Genomic DNA, 17,830 nt, shown 5'->3' on the forward strand with positions numbered 1-17,830 from the left:
TTATTAATGTGTGTGCATGTTTTCAAATACAAATACAAGGTCACAACTGGCAAAATGCCCATCGAGATGGCTAAAAAAAAAATTGCCCAAAATAAATATGGACGTCATATGTTTCTAAAATACAGCAACCCAATTAAAAATGCAATTATAAACAATATATATATATATATATATACATGATGAAATATTATACAACACCCCTTAAAGAACACTTATAGTTGTCTTGTTCTAAGTATGGATAGCTTCTCAATTTACCCCAACATGTTTATCATATTTCCTTTTAAACGTGCCAATTGTGTTTGAATTTATTACTCCCGGGGATAAGGTACTCCATTCATTAACAACCTTATTAGAGAAAAATTCCCTGCTGTACCACAACCTAAAATTGTCCCTTACCAATCGACACTGGTCCCCCCCGTTAAAGCAGTCGATTGACAGCTACTGATTATCCATGGCCCCTCCTATCCATCCCGTTGAAAACTTGGATTATGTCACCCCGACACCCGCGTTTTGCAAACATCTTCAAAAAAATGAAGTCCTTCTTTATAAATGAATTCCCCTGCGCCAACAAGGACGCGCGTAGTCCTTCTCTGCACCCCCTTCGACCAATTTTATGTCCCTCCGTATGTATGGTCTCCAAAACCTCACAGCGCACTCCAGTCTAGGACGAACTAACAAGTGACTGTTTTGAGAACGTTAATTTGAACAGTAACACAGAGGAGAATTGATTGAGAAACGGTGGAGTAAAGTAGTCAGTCGTATTGAGGCGACGCATGTAAATGTTCTAAGTTTGAATAAAGATTGTTTTTGAAATCGTTAGAGAAAGGCCAGAATACATTGATTGAAGCCGCGGTCATTTCCTTGAGAGCCAACAGATTTCTGAGAAACGGAATCCAGAACAGGACTGCGATGGGAGCCGAATACGTCATTTCTGGTGAGAGGACGGAAGAAAGACCTGGAGATAATGGCATTGGGAGAGTAGCCGTCTTTAGATGACAAAGCCGCCGATCTGAAGAACCTTATCGTCAAATCGAAGAATTATGAAGAGGACTTTGTTAAAGTCCTCTGCTTGAGGAGTCCTCAAGCAGATTATTGAAACCCATCAAGAAGAAGCTGGGACACAGCGACAGAACGACAGAAGGGAGAAGCTGAAGCCCAGCGACAGCTTCAGTTCGAATTGGAGCGTCTTCAGACAACGCGTGCGTCGCGAAATATTGATAATGACACGGAAAGTCATCGCATCGTTCCGTGCGATTTGACGAAGATACAGAAGTTCGACGCGAATAACGGAGATTTAAGTCTGTATGCACAGTACTTCGAGTGCCAAGCTGAACTTGCGAGATTACCAGAGGAACAATGACGCTTATTGGTGTTACTGCCTTACGAAGTTTCCGAAATCGTGATCCGTGAACCCAAAGAGAGGATTTACGACTACGTTTTCGTCAAAGGACTGTTGTTAAATCGCTTCAAGTTGACGACAGAGAAGATACAGCAGAAGTTTATCCAGCATACACGACGTCTGAAGTCGACTTGGAGAGACTCCGTGTATGAATTGAATGTCTTCTTCTCCGAGTGACTGTCACTTCTGAATGTAACCGAGTTTGCGTCCTTGGTCTAGCTTTGTGAATCCTGATGAATTCGCGAAGAAGCTCAAAGAATATCAAAGCGTAAGATCCGTGGTCAAGGATGTGAAAAGTCACAACGTTGGCGGGACCGATAAATAAAGATCCAGATTTTGGGATGACAAAAGAGTAGATGTTCGTCGAAGATCTGTTTCTAAAGATGGAATTATGCGCGTACATCCAAGGAGAGATACGATGATGGGAAGTACTTTGAACCGGAACAATCGACCTCGTATGAGTGAAGTTGTGCGTGACGGCGAGAGACATCGTGTTAGGCCAACAGTTCCGAGAGGCAATAAGCGGCAAGACTGGGAGCCCAAATGCTTTTCGTGTGGATATCTGGGTGATTGAAGAACTATCATTCTTCAACGGCTGGTATTGGTGTTCTTACAGAGTGATGCGCTAGCGGAAACAGAAGTCCACAGTGACGCGAGCTCCATTGGGTTAGCAGATAGGTGTTGGGAGATAAACAGCCCACACACCCTGTTCCCCAAATCCCTAACCATATAATCGCCGATAATAAAATCCGTATCACTGTCTCCCCCCCCCCCCACCTCATCCTCGACCACCCATTCACCCTCTCAACTGTCGTTGTTCGTGGAGATTGCTTCTTCGATGACAGGTAGTTTCGTTGTACCCGGGCCCTTCAAAACTTTAGCACTTTCCCGTAACGCGTCGACTTCCTGCGTTGCCCTATCCAAATACCCCTTACACTCCTAGATCAGGGACACCTCTACGAAAGCCCTACGCAACACTAATCCAGGTGTACAGTCCCACGAGAGTTTGCTAGGGGACCCTTGGTAAGATAATTAAAGTTAAAGATAATAAAAGTCTGTTTTTTATTAGCTTTAATTATCTTACCAAGGGTCCCCTAGCAAACTCTCGTGGGACTGTACCCTGAAATTCAAGCAACCGTGGCCGTAGTCAGCGAAAACTTTGCATCGTCAACGGGATCGATGTGTTTCTCGTACAAAAAATACTGAGCTTTTTTGTGGGTACAAGATTGTTACAAAAAAGGTATTCCAATTGATTGCAATGTTATAATGGAAAAGGCGAGAACATTTTACTGTTCTACAACGGAAAAGACTGGTGAAATGTCTATTTCATCAGAATTTTATGCACGTAAAGGGTGGTTTCATAGACAGATAGAACTGCTCACAGCCTCGGACTGATGCAAAGCAATTTACTTTTTATACAAAAATTGCCACGTTTTCAAGACAAATAAAATTTAATTGGTCGAATGGTCGACGCGTTTCGGCTCTTCAATGGAGAGCCGTCATCAGGACCTCGTGGTCAGAATTCACACGAATTAGTCGTGGAGGGGTGATGCTTACGTCTGGTCTTCTCTCCGGACGACCAGACATAAGCATCACCCCTCCACTTAATTGGTCGACTATTCGGCCAATTAAATTTTATTTGTCTTGAAAACGTGGCAATTTTTGTATAAATTAAAACCAGGCAAGTTTCTAATTTTTGTAACAACTTACTTTTGTTAAATCAAAATAGGCAGGGTTGTGTCGGATAAAGTTAGCAAAGATTTATTTCAGTGCCCCCCCCCTAGCCCCGTGCTCGTAAGTAGCGAATCAGTCACTCGCGTCGTTCTCCCCATGAATACAGCTGTCAACTCGATGTAACGTACAAGTCATTTGACTAAAAGGGATAGCTGAACCCAATGACTAAAGAGAAAAATTGCACGTGCGCGCAGTGGCACATAAGGGCCGGAGACCGCAGCGTGGGAAAGACTTGTGGGACAAGTAAGAAGAAGAAGTCGGCATGTTGAAATGGGAGAGATTTGAGAATGATCTAAATACTTGATGATATGAAGGAGAAACTACGAAGAGAAATCACAATGTTCTTTCAGAAAACATTGCCAACAATTGTGTCACCCTTCTCTTCCTCATGATGTTCAGTAAACAAGATATATAAAAACCTATGGTCCCGATTATTCGCTGATTTCCGTATTCACGGTCACCCCCGCAAATACGGGGGGGGGGGCCGGCGTGGACTATATATATATATATACATATTTGCTGCTTACGTAAAATAATTTTAAGAAAAACACAAAACATAGTAACCGATATTGTAAGTACGAAATTTACAAAAGTGCGCAGAATAGAAACAAATAATGTACAGTATTATCTCACATGTTGTTCATTTTTAGGTCGCAAACCGATTTAAAATGAACAGATAATTCCATTAAAAGAATTGTAATAGAAAGTTCTGTTCTTATTCGACAGGTGGTAGTAAAAATCCTATCAATGATGTTTCTCGCGTGTATAATAGTAGATTTTGAAATATATAATAAGAGTGTAAGGTGGGTTTGGAAATTTTTCTCCCCGATTATTGTTATTATTATTTTGCTTGTTGTCAAATTACTTCTCTTATTTATGCCTTTCTGAGAGATTTTTCACTCAATTTCCCAGTCCGCAAGAAAACGTGAGAACATTGCTTTTATATATATATGCATAAAAATCAACTAAGATTTTGTAAAATGTCTAAGAGCATCCAAAAGAGAAGGGAAATTAAAATTACGAATTTCACATACAAAATTATCTTAGTGAAGTTTTATACAAACACTAGTCGCAATAACGAAGAAACTGGCAAAAAGAGATTCAGTGTGTTTTACAATTAATTAAGCGTTTGTGTGCGTGTATGTGTGTGTGATTTGTTTTGTAAAAGTACAGTTATCCTATATACAGGGTGTCCTGTAAGTGCTAATACGGTTTCTATCTCAATTATTAGTCGTGGAGACATGGGTCTAATTTAAAAAAATGCTCAAAATATGTGTTTAAGAATCACTCTCTGCACCAGATTCGGGAGTGAAAATACAGCGTGTCATGAAACAAAAAAATCTAAATTTTTATATGGTCACCCTGTGCTCGAACTTCCAATTAGAAGGTTGTTGCCCTGTCCCTCTTGAGGTCAAAGAAAAACCAACGAGAAAAATGTTTCCAAGTGCAATATTCGCTGAGGTATAGGAATTGCAAAATATGAGAAAAGTTGGAAAAGAAACACAAAAAAAAAGGACAATGCTTCTTTCCCAACTTTTCTGAATTTGTCGAATCCAAATATCTCAGCGAATATTACACTTGGAAACATGAATTCTTTTTTTTTTTTTTTTTTTTTTTTTTGCCTAAAGAGAGTCAGGGCAACAACTTTCTAACTGGAAGTTAGAGAACAGGAGGACCGTAAGAAAATTCCATTTTTTAATTTTATGACACATTCTATTTTCGCTCTCAAAACTGGCACAGAGTGATTTCTGAAAAGATAGCCTCAGAATTTCTTTTTCTTTTTTAAATTTGAAGCATACCTATACGGCAAGATAAAAGCCGTACAGGACACCCTGTACATGGATGATTGATTGATTGATTGATGACCGCTCACGTCCAGAGCTGAGCTGTTGTGTACATGGATGAATCGGCTAATATAAGAACTTTTTTACTGTTTCTCTATTCAGCTTTGAACTTAGTTGGAATATATTAGTACAATTTTAATGCTGTACTAGCGGAAGATCATTACAGCAATTAAAAAAAAAAAAAACTATATGCAATTTTTAGTATTATGTCGTGTTACTTGTATATATATTTTTCCTTTAAATATTAAAATCGATGAAAATTCGTTCAACATATTTTGAGATTTTTTTTTTAAATTTGAACCATACTTATACGACAACGAGATAAAACCCGAATTATAGGATACCCTGGATATTGATGTATTGTAGAATTCGAATTTTACTGTTACCCTTGAGCTTTGAACTAACAAAGTTCGAATATATTAATGAAATTTTGATGCTGTACTAGAGGAATGAGGATCATGACAACAATAGTAAAAAAATTTATGGGTTATTTTTAAAATTCTAATGTTATTTTACCTGTACATATTTTTTTCTTCAAATATTAAAATTGATCAGTATTCCCCGGATTTTATCATAATGTTTTTGTAATTTTTGTTATTCCACGTAGTATTTAGTAGGAAATTATATGCTGGTATCGTTGGAAATTTCATTTCTGGTTCTTTTACCTAAATCATCAACTACTGCATGGTGTTCGCCAATTGAAAGAGATAAACATATTTTTTCACTCATGATTCCTTTGTCTTGAATAATCAATCTTCAAAAGATTTTCAAGTGATATTGAAAATCTCTTTGTTTTAAAATGAAACTTTTCCTCAATTTTTACGAAAAAGTAGAAAAATTGTCGTGTCACTTGAAAAGAATTGGAAAGTTTAAACATCATTGACTATAGATTGTCATCTATAGCCATGGTTCGAATAATCATATGGCAAAGGCTGAAAATTAAAATACGTTACGATAATAACTTTAAAAATTTCGGGATTGCCTGAAGTTGAAAACAAACATCTGCTTTACGTCATGGTGAAGATCGAGGACATCATCGAGTGTGAATTCAAGGACAATGTTTCTGCTATATATATATACACAGAGTTCCGGCCACAAGAAAAGATCGCCCAAAATATATTGCGTTACGACTCGAATTGAAATCGCTGAGAGACAGTTGTCAAGTTGGAAAAGGCAAAACGATTCACAGGTGAAGTCTTTAATTTTACATTTTTGCTTAATATGTTTAATGCTTACATTAAACATGATTCCCGATCTCAAATAGATATTGTTTAATGTTAAACAATTTAAAATTGAGCGCACTTTCAGTTTTTGTTCGTTTAAAGAGGGAAACATTTTTTTACGTAATGATGAAGCGTTTATAATACACAAAACTAAAAAGAAACCATCATTGATCTTGAAAATTATTACAATCTGAAATGAATTGAAAAGAAAACTGTTTGTGGGAAAAAGTTTTATTAAGTTAAAAGCTTTATACGAAATCGAGGAAAAATATTCTTGAAAAAAGGTGGCATTTCGCAGAGAGTTAAGTCATTTCCACTGCGATAGTTATGATGCGGATCAGTGAAATTTTTAAAACCGTTTTAAGGGTTAAGTGTATCACCCGTGAAGTTGTTCAGACCTCTTCTGTAAAAGGAGTGCTCTAGCCCAGTATTTCCCCACCTTTTTGATGTTGCGATCCCCCCTCCCCTAGCACCAGAATGCAAATTTAGACGCCACCCTCCGGTAAAATGGTAAATGCATTGTTTTTTTTTGCGATGAGTCCGCTCGATAGGCTATATTCCAGGAACATTACGTTTTACTTTGACCTTTGCCTCGTTATCTCTGTAGATTCCGGTAATCATGTATTCAAGTAAAGATTAAATAACATATGATTTAGTGCAGTCGCGGGTGAGAGAAAACTGATAAGATAATTATTTAAGATGAACCTAGACTCATAACGATGCCTGATATCAACCCTGCGAGCTAGGGAGCAAAATACTTTAAAAAATAATCGATAGATTACGTCGCACTCATCACTTGATATAAATAGTGATAAAAAGAATCGTTTTTATTAGGTATTTTAAAGTTTATACAACGTGATCAAAAAAAGTCACATTCACCACATTCTCACAAGAGTTACCATTTGAATGTTCAATAATTCACGGAATGATGTAAGCTACGGATGGATTAAAGCAAACATGAAATCAATCCCGCTAAAGCACATATCAACATATTGATACGAGCACATAATTGAGCGGGATATTCGATAATATGGGGAGCAATTCAGTTGCTGTTTAACACCGTCTGTATAGTTTGTGTGTTAAAAACTGACGAAAAATCATTATTAATAAAGCTTCTGGATTAAATCAGGCATCAAACATAAATGAAAATGATATTGAATTGCAACAGTTACAAATACATAATATTTTCACTTTTCATAGCGGAAGTTAGCATAATCTTTGGGCTCAACACAGATCAAAAGTAAAATAATCAAATTTACAAAACTGAAGACAAATTGAATATTTCGAGGCCAGCACCCACTCTCAAGTATGGGGTTTTCCCAGGTCTTAACTTGGCAAGATACTGTATTTGCCCTTGATTCCAAATGTTCCATCCAATAAAAAATATTATATAGACAGTAGTTAAAATGTGTAATATAGTTGTGTTGTGTTAATCGTTATATTCGATTAAGCGGGGAAACTGACATTGTCCATGGAAGAAATATTGGTTCCAGAAGATTTTTATCCGTTTATCCCTTATCCGATCAAGCAGAATGTAGACAGATTTTTATTGAATAATTCTGGGTAATTATGTTAGGCTCTTCTTCTGTACTTTATGATTTTATTTCGCACATTTTTTTTGTATTCAGCACTGGCTGACACAAAATCATTCGAAATAGAATCAGAATAAGTAACAGATTTGTCGTTATATTTTTTATTAACCTAAATTTTTTTGAAAATTTTCAGTTTTTATTAACATTAATCTAAGAAATGATAGATAATTTATCACTATATCATTTTGGTGTAATGCAATAACATCATTTTCATGATGTCAGTTCATCATGAAAATTATTCATCAATATCATGTTATACAAGATCGGTGGTTACGCTGCTAAACCACCTCCCCTCTCAGGGAACCAAAAAAAATGTTTTCCACTGTATTTCACATTCATAAGTTTCAGACGTTTCATTTATCAAGTAATATCATTAAATACTGTAAAAAATAAAAAGTGCCACTCAAAGGGTTAAACCACCGGACGTTTTTTTCTCGCTGTTTTCATCGCGTGTTGCTTTTTCACGTCTATAAGTCAGTGAGGAACGTGCCGTAGTTAGGTTAGGGGCCGTTCAAGTATTACGTAAGCAAATTTTTAGCCATTTTTGACCCCCCCCCCCACTTGTCAGCAAAATTTCGTCATCAGCTCTGCCCCTCTGAATCCTAACTCATATTTTCATAAAGGGTGGTTGATGACGTAAGCACTATTCAAACCCCTCCTCCCCCCTTGTCATCAAAAGTCAGCAAATCGGAAACCCCCCCCCCTCCCCCATCGATGATGACGTAATACTTGAACGGCAACTTAACACCGTTCCAACTGCGAGGAAAAGAAAATTCCATACTTGATATGATAAACGAAAAAAATATTTTTATTTTTTTTGTCTGTCGAATATTCCATACGAGACAAAGTACTATTAATAGATGATAAGATATTTTTTCTATCTCTTTTCGAACGGAAAGCGTAAAAGATTTAGTTATATCCAAAAGTGCTGATAAATCTGTGACTATATATTTATAGCGGGAGAGATAGGGGGGATCGGTCGATTGCCCTCAAAATGGAAGGGGTTAAATTTTAAATGTGAAACCTGTTCCCGTTACAGGTCGATTGTTCTTACCCTGATTTTCTCATTGTAGGTGATTTAAGCGGGGGGTGGGTGGGATTGTGAAAATTTCCAAATGTTATTTAAGTAATCACAGTACTCACATGCAAAAATTATGTACGATTTGCTCAGGAAATTGAAAGAGCGATCAAAGATGCGTTGATGCGCGTGACGGAAAAAAGCCAGTTTCTTGTCATCGCCACTTTTTCCCTGATGGTATGAAACTACATAACGAGAAATAAATGTATTCCAATTTTTTCTTGGGTAATACTCATGATTTCATTCGTTTACCCTTAAGTGGTTCTTGCAATTTTCCTGATCCTCATTATAACTGCTATATTGGAAATGAGAGCGTGTTAAAAACTCGAGATATTTCAAGGTGACCGAAATGAAGCAATACAAGTTTGACGAGATATCTCGGGATTGCCGCTGTAAGGGTTAATCCACGTTAATTTCATCACAAAATTTTAAGAGGGTCTCTTATCTTTCATTATGGTGAAAAACTATGCTCTAGTAGAAATATCATAAAAAAAATATTATTGAACCATTGATTTACATCCAATTTTTTACACTCATATTTGTATATGCTATCCTATGCTAATGCAATGTTTGCGTATACCTAATGCTTTGTTTTTTGTGAATTTTCAGAAAAAAATATTTTTAACAGTCCGGTCCCATGTATATGAATAAAAATAGCATGAAATAAATTAAATTACATAGAGATTGATTTAAAATAAAGGAAACTAAATTCAGTTCAAAGGAAACTTTCAGTTCATGAAAATGACGAAAAAGATTTGAGATCCCTCCAGTACCTGGGTTATAAAAAATTTAAATTTTGTTAAAAATTTTAAAAATTCAAAATTTAATTTCAAATAAGATTGAGTCAATAAAACCATCATCTTTTCCATCATTTTATGAGCTGAACAATTTTCATTGGTTTCGAAGCAATTTTTTTTTCAACTTCATTGATGCCAATATGATATATAAAAATTATGTGCAAACATAGGATAGTAAATAAAAGCAGCTACATGCGTGAAAAATTTGAAATAAATCAATGGTTAAATAATATTTTAAATCATATTTCTAGTGGAAAAAGATTTTTACCATGCCAACAGCTAGGAGACTCCCCTAAAGGGGTTAAATACCATTTAGAATTTCAGAAATTTTGCAGGGTTTCATTATTACGATATCCTCCGTAATAGTTTTATGCAGTTGGTTTTTGAAAATACGAGGAATGATTCCGAAATCAACTTGACTCATTGAAATACACACAAATAAAACGATTATGTACATGAAAAATTTTTAAACGGTCTTCAAGTATCAAATTTGACTTTTTTTGTTATATCAATTTCAATATTAATATCAATCGAGGGACGGGATTGAGAGAAGATGCGTTTGAAATATAAAAGGAAATTTCACGAACAACACAATCCTTCTGTGATTGGTGTGATTTTTATCTTTTTCGTTTGAGCTGACTTTTTCTTTTTATTTATCAGCCACAAGGTTTCATCAACTCCCACAATAATGGAGATCAAAAGTCAGTTAGTTGAGTTGAACAGAATAACCGATATGGTGTTCGAGGAAGAAAAAATGGTTATAAAAGAGTAAACAGGAGTCAATATTCACGTTCAAGTATTCAGTTTGAGACACACCGGGAAGTTTAGCATATAATCTCTTCGTTGAAATGTCCAGTAAGCATACGTTTATTGATTTCATTATATTATGAAGAGCTATATTATATGCATATGCATTTATATTTTTTTGATTCGATAATTTAATTTATTCTTTGATTAATCATCGATAGATATCAGTTGTGATGCCTCACATCTGAGGGACTTCACTTTTTGTGAATTTGTCTTCTGCGATAATTTGTTGTAGATTTTATTTTTTTTTTTGGTATTTAGAAACTTGCATTTGTAAATTAAAAATTGGATAATTTTTTCGAACTGCTCGCGTAAAATTTTTACATATGGTGTTCCATAAATTCGTAAATTGTTTAAAAATTTGTAAAAATTAAACAATTGGTATATTTGAATGTGGTTTTTGAAAAAGTTAGTTATTCTTATGCAGTGATTTTTTTTTGGCACGGGAAAAAAAGCTCACATTTTTGTCAATAGAGCGTGCAGCACGAAAGCAAATCACTGAAAAATGCACATCATAGTGCTATGCATATAATGCAGGATTTACGATTATATATACAGTATAACAGCTTATTTTTGAATTTTCCTATTACAGCGCTTACATAAGAATTTCATTGTAATGTTGACATTGGCGGATAAAAGCACTATTGGCGAAGTTGTTTCACCTCCACCACGAATCGCCGGAGGAAGCCTCACGAACGCGTCGGGCACAGAAGATATTGAGGAAAGGTTTTCCATGGAATTCTGTGATTTGCTATTGGGTACTATTCTCTATTGACAAAAATTTACCAGACAAGGACTTTAGCAAACAGATTTTTTCCGAACAATAAAGTCTTCCACCTCCCAACCAGATCATAGCCCACTGCTCTGTGTCAAGGACGATATGTAGGCCATACTGGGAAAACCAGATGAAGTCCTTACCAAATCAGTTCGATACATGCAGCAATGTTGAACCCTATAACGAACTTCGAGTTATCAAGCATTTGGTTCGCTATATCCCGAAGTTATATATATATATTCGGAAATATATATATAGTATATATATATACACTATATTCGGAATAATAAGAAAATGATGATCTTGTGTGTCGCAATATATGATAAGAGATATTAACCCCCCCCCCCAGCCTGGTAAATATAATTGGCCCGCAGTATATGCTAAAGAATTTTAGAATAGTTCTACACAAAAAAGTATCTATAAAGGATCGCAAAAGATGATATCAATGCTACAATTTTACGGGTTGACTATACACAGAACTCTAATGCTTTCCTAGTCCCTTTGCACTATCATGGGTATTCACAAAAACCGATTTTTACATTATTTTTTAAATATATCAACTTTGAGAAAAAGATTTCACCATGGGGTTGGTGCGCTAACCGCTTGGTCGGAGACTTCCTGCAGATCTGAACGAGATTCTTGACAGAGCGGATAGCGTACCAACCCCTTAGTGGGATCTTCTTTGTCTACGTTCAGAGCCGGTGTTTATGGTGCTACAGGTACCGTTTTAACACCTTTCATGGTTTTTTAATACACCAATCATTTTGCAATGCGTAAAAATGAATGTTGCTATGCGAATTTTTCAAAATTTTTTTGCTGTAACCGTAACAATAAAAGATAGGTTTTTGTTCTTCATCTCGTTCTCGAGCGCATACTTTGAAACACCTTCATCTCTTCAACACTGGACTACACAGCAAATCTTCAAACTGGGTTCATTGAATTTCATTAGCATTAGTTGAATTTAGCTGCCACTAGAGGCTGTTGTTATTTTATGACCACCCTGTAGATAGCTTATTATAAGAGTGTGGATAAATTACATCACAGTAGCACGTTACAAGTGTTTTTCTCTTTTCAGAATCGAAAACTGCCTTACCACCCTGCCAAAGGGTGGCGATAATCGGTGGTGGATTATCGGGCATTGCTAGCGTCAGAGAACTGAAGGCAGTTGGAATCGAACCGATATGTTTCGAAAAATCTTCGGATTTCGGTGGAACCTGGCACTACCGAGAGGAAGATATCGAAGGAGTCCCGTCAGTCATGTCGACAACAATCATCAATCACAGTAAAGAGATGGGAGCTATCAGTAATTTCCCATTTCCCAAAGAATATCCAAACTACATGCCACACTGGAGAATAAAAGAATTTTCAGAATCGATAGCAAAGACGTATGACGTGATTCGTCACATAAAATTCCGAACGGAAGTTATCAAACTATCCAAATCCAATGATTACGAAAAAACTGGGAGGTATACGGTGACGGTGAAGAATCTCGACACTGGCGAAGTCTCTTCAGATGTCTACGATGGTGTAATGGTGTGCTCCGGGCAATTGATATATCCGAATATGGCAGAATATGAAGGGATGAAGAATTTCCGTGGAAAGATACTGCATTCTCACAGCCTAAAGAGGTTTGAAGAATTTAGAGGAAAAAATGTCGTGATAGTCGGCGTCGGGTGCTCGGCTCTTGATGCTGCTGTAGAAATCAGTTCAGTCGCCAAACAGGTACGTAGCTACGATATAAATGCTCTTAGTGTTCAATGAATTTGACCGTTACAGTAGGACTCCGATCATCCAAGCCTAGATGTAAAGGGTTTTGAGTTTTCTGAGGGACTTTTCATAAATAAGTGATATCTCTCTTTGGAGGCGATAGAACTTATATCGACGAAACGGGGGGGGGGGGAAGAAATGATGAGACATACGTTTTTAAGACTCAAGAAATAGACAAACATCTTTCAGCTTTTGCTTCAGCGCACCACGGTGTTTCCCAGGGCCATGCAAATGTATGTGCCTACACACGTAACGACACGTAAATTACATACATACAGGTTGTTTCAAAAAGAATCACTCGATTTTAAATGCGTATATATTACGAAAAATATTGATTAATTTTATATCACATGGCTAATCATATATATATATATAGCTTTTTTTACAAACCAAATTAAAAGTGATCAATATGTCTACCTTGTGGTGCACGGCAAATGTCTATACGGAAGTCAAATTCGTATCAAACTTTTGCGATCATGTTTGCATCTACTGCGAGTGGACTTCTGTGGACTATGTCCGAAACTCTGTCGGATGAGCTCCACATTTTCGTCTGACACGCGGGGACGGCCAGGGGATTTCCTTTTACTCAGAAAATCCGCGTGTCTCGGAATTGTTTATACCATCGTCTAATGCTCTTCTGAGCGGTAGAAAGTTCAACACTAGTGTATTGTCGGCGAAAAGCACGATGAACAGTTGTGACGGACTCACACTTCGCGAAGCTTAGAACACAAAACGATTTCTGTTGTGGTGTCACCATCTTGACAAACACCAAAGTTGTGGCCGAAGAAAGAGCGTTAGCGCTACCTGTCGGCAACTGTGTAAAACTCGAGATTTCCCTCTTTCTACCTACACATTATTCGATCAAAACGGATTAAAAGCTGAATAGTTACGATTTTTTAAATCGGGTGATTATTTTTGAAACACCCTGTACTTTATACTACTATATTCATTTGATCTTTCCTAAGCGAGAACATGTGGAGCTATTAAAAAACAATTTCGTCACTTACGGCTTTACTATTATTTTGTCATTCTAACCAAAATTATGTGATTCCATATTATCCGAGCTTTCGGTTGATCGAGTTAGGTCCCGTCCATATTAGCTCGGATAATTGGACCTTGAAAGCATTTAAAAATATCATCATCTCATCAGATTCGTTGATTAATTTTAATTCATTTTTATTGTTTACCACGGATAAGTGATTTAAAAAATGATTCTGAAAAAAAGGTAATTAAAAACAGCCCTTCCTGTGATTTATCACAATATAAATTAAAACATTGCATATAAAGGAAGACAAATTTAATAAAACATTTTGTTCTTAGCAATGTTTCTTTCCGTAAATATTGAATGCTTCAAATATTATCCATTTCACTCACCGTAGTTTTAGTTGTTTAAAATACAGTTTCATCTCAACTGTTCAGATGGACTATAATAAACACAAGATCAAAAGTTGACTAGATGACATTTTGTCCGTTTCACCTCGAACAACTCATAAACTGTTAGCTATAGAAGCAACTTTCAATTAGGAAAAGTATTTATATAGCATGCTCATTGATTAGTGTGATTTATATCACTAATAATTACTAAGGGTCATATAAATGCACCGATATACGAAATTTAATTTACTATACGGTCCTTCCTCCCCCCGACCTCGAACTTGCAATAAGAAATTTTTGCGCTGTATCTCCTGAGCCGAACGAAAAAATTTCCATGTAATTAAGTGCATTATTCGCTGAGATATTTGAATTAAAAAATCGCTGAAAATGAGGGAAAAAACCTCATTTTAGACTTCATGTGCTGTTGTTGTTGAAGAGAAACCAGAGAATGGAAGATAAAAGAGGAGTAGCTGTGAGATCTTCGACTGTGACTGTAGTTCCCCTTATCATTTGATTTTTAGGCCATGCTGAAATAATTTACATTTTTGATATAGCAGAAAATATTTAGAGCTAGTGGGTTATACACTTTACTATGAAAACATTCTTTCCACACATGCATACTTCTGCACTCTTTTTTCAGGAAGTATTCTTCCGAGATCAAATAACATTCTCTTCTCATTTTATGGTTAAGGAAATTCATTTTATTCAAAATTAAAAAAAAAAGAACCCACAGAATTTTCAAGAAAGGTGGTGAATTTAAAAATAATAATAATAGATTGATAGATAAAGTGTATTTATTTTGCCTGATAACACTTGCACGTCCAAAAAAACACAAAAGGACAGTGAAATAAATACATATCGTTTAAAATTCACAAAATTCATTCGAAAAAGTAAAGTTAAAAAATCGAATTCATGAAGAACAGTAAATTCACATGATCCAATGGTAACAAAAAATTTGCAATTGCCATCATGTGAATGTCGTTGAATTGACAGTGGGAAGAAAGGGCATAATTACACTTTCCTGAATTTTACCACACACAATTCGGGAAATCAAAGATTAAATGCCCTTTCCTCAAAAAAATCTGAAGCAAAATTTTTTAAGTTTTATTGAACCATCTGAAAAAAAAAAATCAAAGTGTTTGAATTTTTACCTTTTTAGAGGAAATCAACTAATCAATTAAACTAGCGATTTTTCAAGCCATATTGTTCCACGGATATTATCATGAAGATGATTCTCAAATTCCGCAGCTCATCTAGATGAATCATTTCATAAATATATATTTTTGTTTGCGTGCGTGCGTGCGTGTGTTTTTAATAAAAAATTACGCATCAAATTACTGCGACACACCGATTGGAAATCATTTCGTACAGCTCGAACAAATTATGTAATGAACATTCAATAATAGCCTAAACATCGTTGATTACATCTTCTCTTTGATGATTTCTATTTATATATTACAGGTATACTTAAGCTGTCGGACACCTTCTTATGTACTTTCACGTGTTGGGCCGAACGGCATGCCAGTTGACTACGCTTATCTCAGAAGGTACATAACTTTCTTGCAGGATATTCTTCCGCTGAAACTTTGCTGTAAATTGTTTGACGCCTTCTTCGTTGATAGAGTTTTCGATCATAAACTAATCGGAATCAAACCAAAGTACTCTTGGCTGTGTCGCGAACCGATACTGAATGATCACATCGCATCCAGAATTCTAAGCGGCACCGTCTTGGTACGCGATAACATCGATCATTTCGTAGAGAATGGTGTTCATTTTGTAGGCGAAGAAACGATGACGGCAGCAGACGTGGTGGTGATGGCCACAGGATATCATTTGAAACTCCCATTCTTAGACGATGGGATTCTAGAAATCGACGAAGGGAAAATAAACTTGTACAAGTGCATATACCCTACTCAACTTGAGCATCATACGTTAGCGTTTATTGGGTTCTGTCTTCCCATCGGACCTGGGTGGCCCATTGGAGAACTCCAAATCAGGTGGGCAGCGCAACTGTTCAGCGGGAACGTAAAGCTTCCAAGTACCGATGTCATGAAGAAAGAAGTCGACCAACGACATTCAAAAAATACGAAGAGGTTCTCCCCTGCGGAGAAAACTACTATGCGTGTCGACTACATTCCATACTGCGATGACTTGGCTTCTCAGTTCGGTGCCAAGCCAAACTTCTGGAAGATGTTATTCACGGATCCAAGGTTGTTCATCAGTTGCATAGTTGGACCGTCGTTGTCTTATCAATACCGACTCAATGGTCCCCACAAGTGGCCTCAAGCTAGAGAGACCATTTTAACGGCTTCGGAGAGAATGCAATACCCGTTCACCCGCGGCGTACCAGAACGTAGTTTTGCAAAGAACTTGAAGAATTTTCTAAAAGGAAATGCGGTCTTAATTTTGATTCTGTGCTTCGTTGCGTTGCTTTTCGTTGTAGGTCTCAAAATCGAGGGCGACTATTTTTCTTGTGGCATGTTGATATTGTTCAACATTGTTACCATCTTAGTGATTATATGGAAAGATCTGATTGAAATTTTAGTGAACAGATCTTTCTGGGTGTGAGGAGAAAGTGATAAAAATAGATTAATTTACGGACAATTGACGTTATCGAATAATTATGAGTAATTGTTTAGGATTCGAAGTACAGTTGACTCTCGACTATCCGGCCAAACATATACACAGAAAATCAATTTTATATATAGAGATTTAATAAATTAGATTTTTTTTGCAGCGAATATACTTGGCTTATTCCGCACCTACTCATCCAAGTCGGCTGCACGACCGACTCAGATTTTTTTTTAATTCGGTACACGTACAGGTGGAGCCAAGGTATGAAAAAACTTAAATTTTCAACGACCTGCTCAGCGTGTTTGTGCAGCTATTTGAATTTGAATTTTGTGGAAGCATTGAAAAGTACAATAAAATGGTTTTGCTCATTTTTTTCCCTTCAACAGCAGCTGCTTTGAAGCAATGTAAGAGTGATAGGTATCTATGAAAAAACGGTATTTTCTGTATATTCAGAATAAAAATGTTGTAACATCTGAGTAGAAAGGTGGAAGAATCATATCCACCTGGAACTTGAACTTCAATTTTTGAAATTTCTGATTTTATCGAAAGTTCGCAACCAAAAGCGTGAAGAACCAGGGCTTTAAATTTTTGAACACGATGTTGCAACACTGACTTTGGTGAAATTTTCTGTTTGATAAATTTTTTTGTGTCGCCTTTCTTTTTTGGAATTTATAGAAATATTTTATAATTTAGATTATAAGCCGCTTTTTCAGCAGAAAATCAAATTTCGGCCGTTTTGGCAGCTATTTGTCTCAGAGAGGGCAAGTGGATAGAACTTTGTTTTTCAGCGGATACAGGCAACACAATACATAACAAGCATTAGGGGCCGTTCAAGTATTACGTCATCATCGATGGGGGGGGGGGGA

At 36.4% G+C, this 17,830-nt stretch overlaps 1 protein-coding gene across 1 annotated transcript; it reads left to right on the forward strand.

The window, feature by feature from the left end:
- Window positions 1–6,058: 6,058 nt before the first annotated feature.
- LOC149079028 (flavin-containing monooxygenase 5-like) lies at window positions 6,059–17,618 on the forward strand. The gene is made up of 4 exons (XM_089241291.1): window positions 6,059–6,166; window positions 10,328–10,522; window positions 12,325–12,971; window positions 15,852–17,618. The coding sequence occupies exons 2-4, from the start codon at window positions 10,516–10,518 to the stop codon at window positions 16,956–16,958; spliced, it is 1,761 nt and encodes a 586-aa protein (XP_089097417.1). The 5' UTR covers window positions 6,059–6,166; window positions 10,328–10,515; the 3' UTR covers window positions 16,959–17,618.
- The last annotated feature ends 212 nt before the right edge of the window (window positions 17,619–17,830 follow it).

The sequence above is a fragment of the Pholcus phalangioides genome, unplaced genomic scaffold, assembly GCF_987345545.1.
Source record: "Pholcus phalangioides strain wild (caught in Gottingen) unplaced genomic scaffold, Ppha-v1.0 ptg000013l_1, whole genome shotgun sequence".
Classification (NCBI taxonomy): domain Eukaryota; kingdom Metazoa; phylum Arthropoda; class Arachnida; order Araneae; family Pholcidae; genus Pholcus; species Pholcus phalangioides.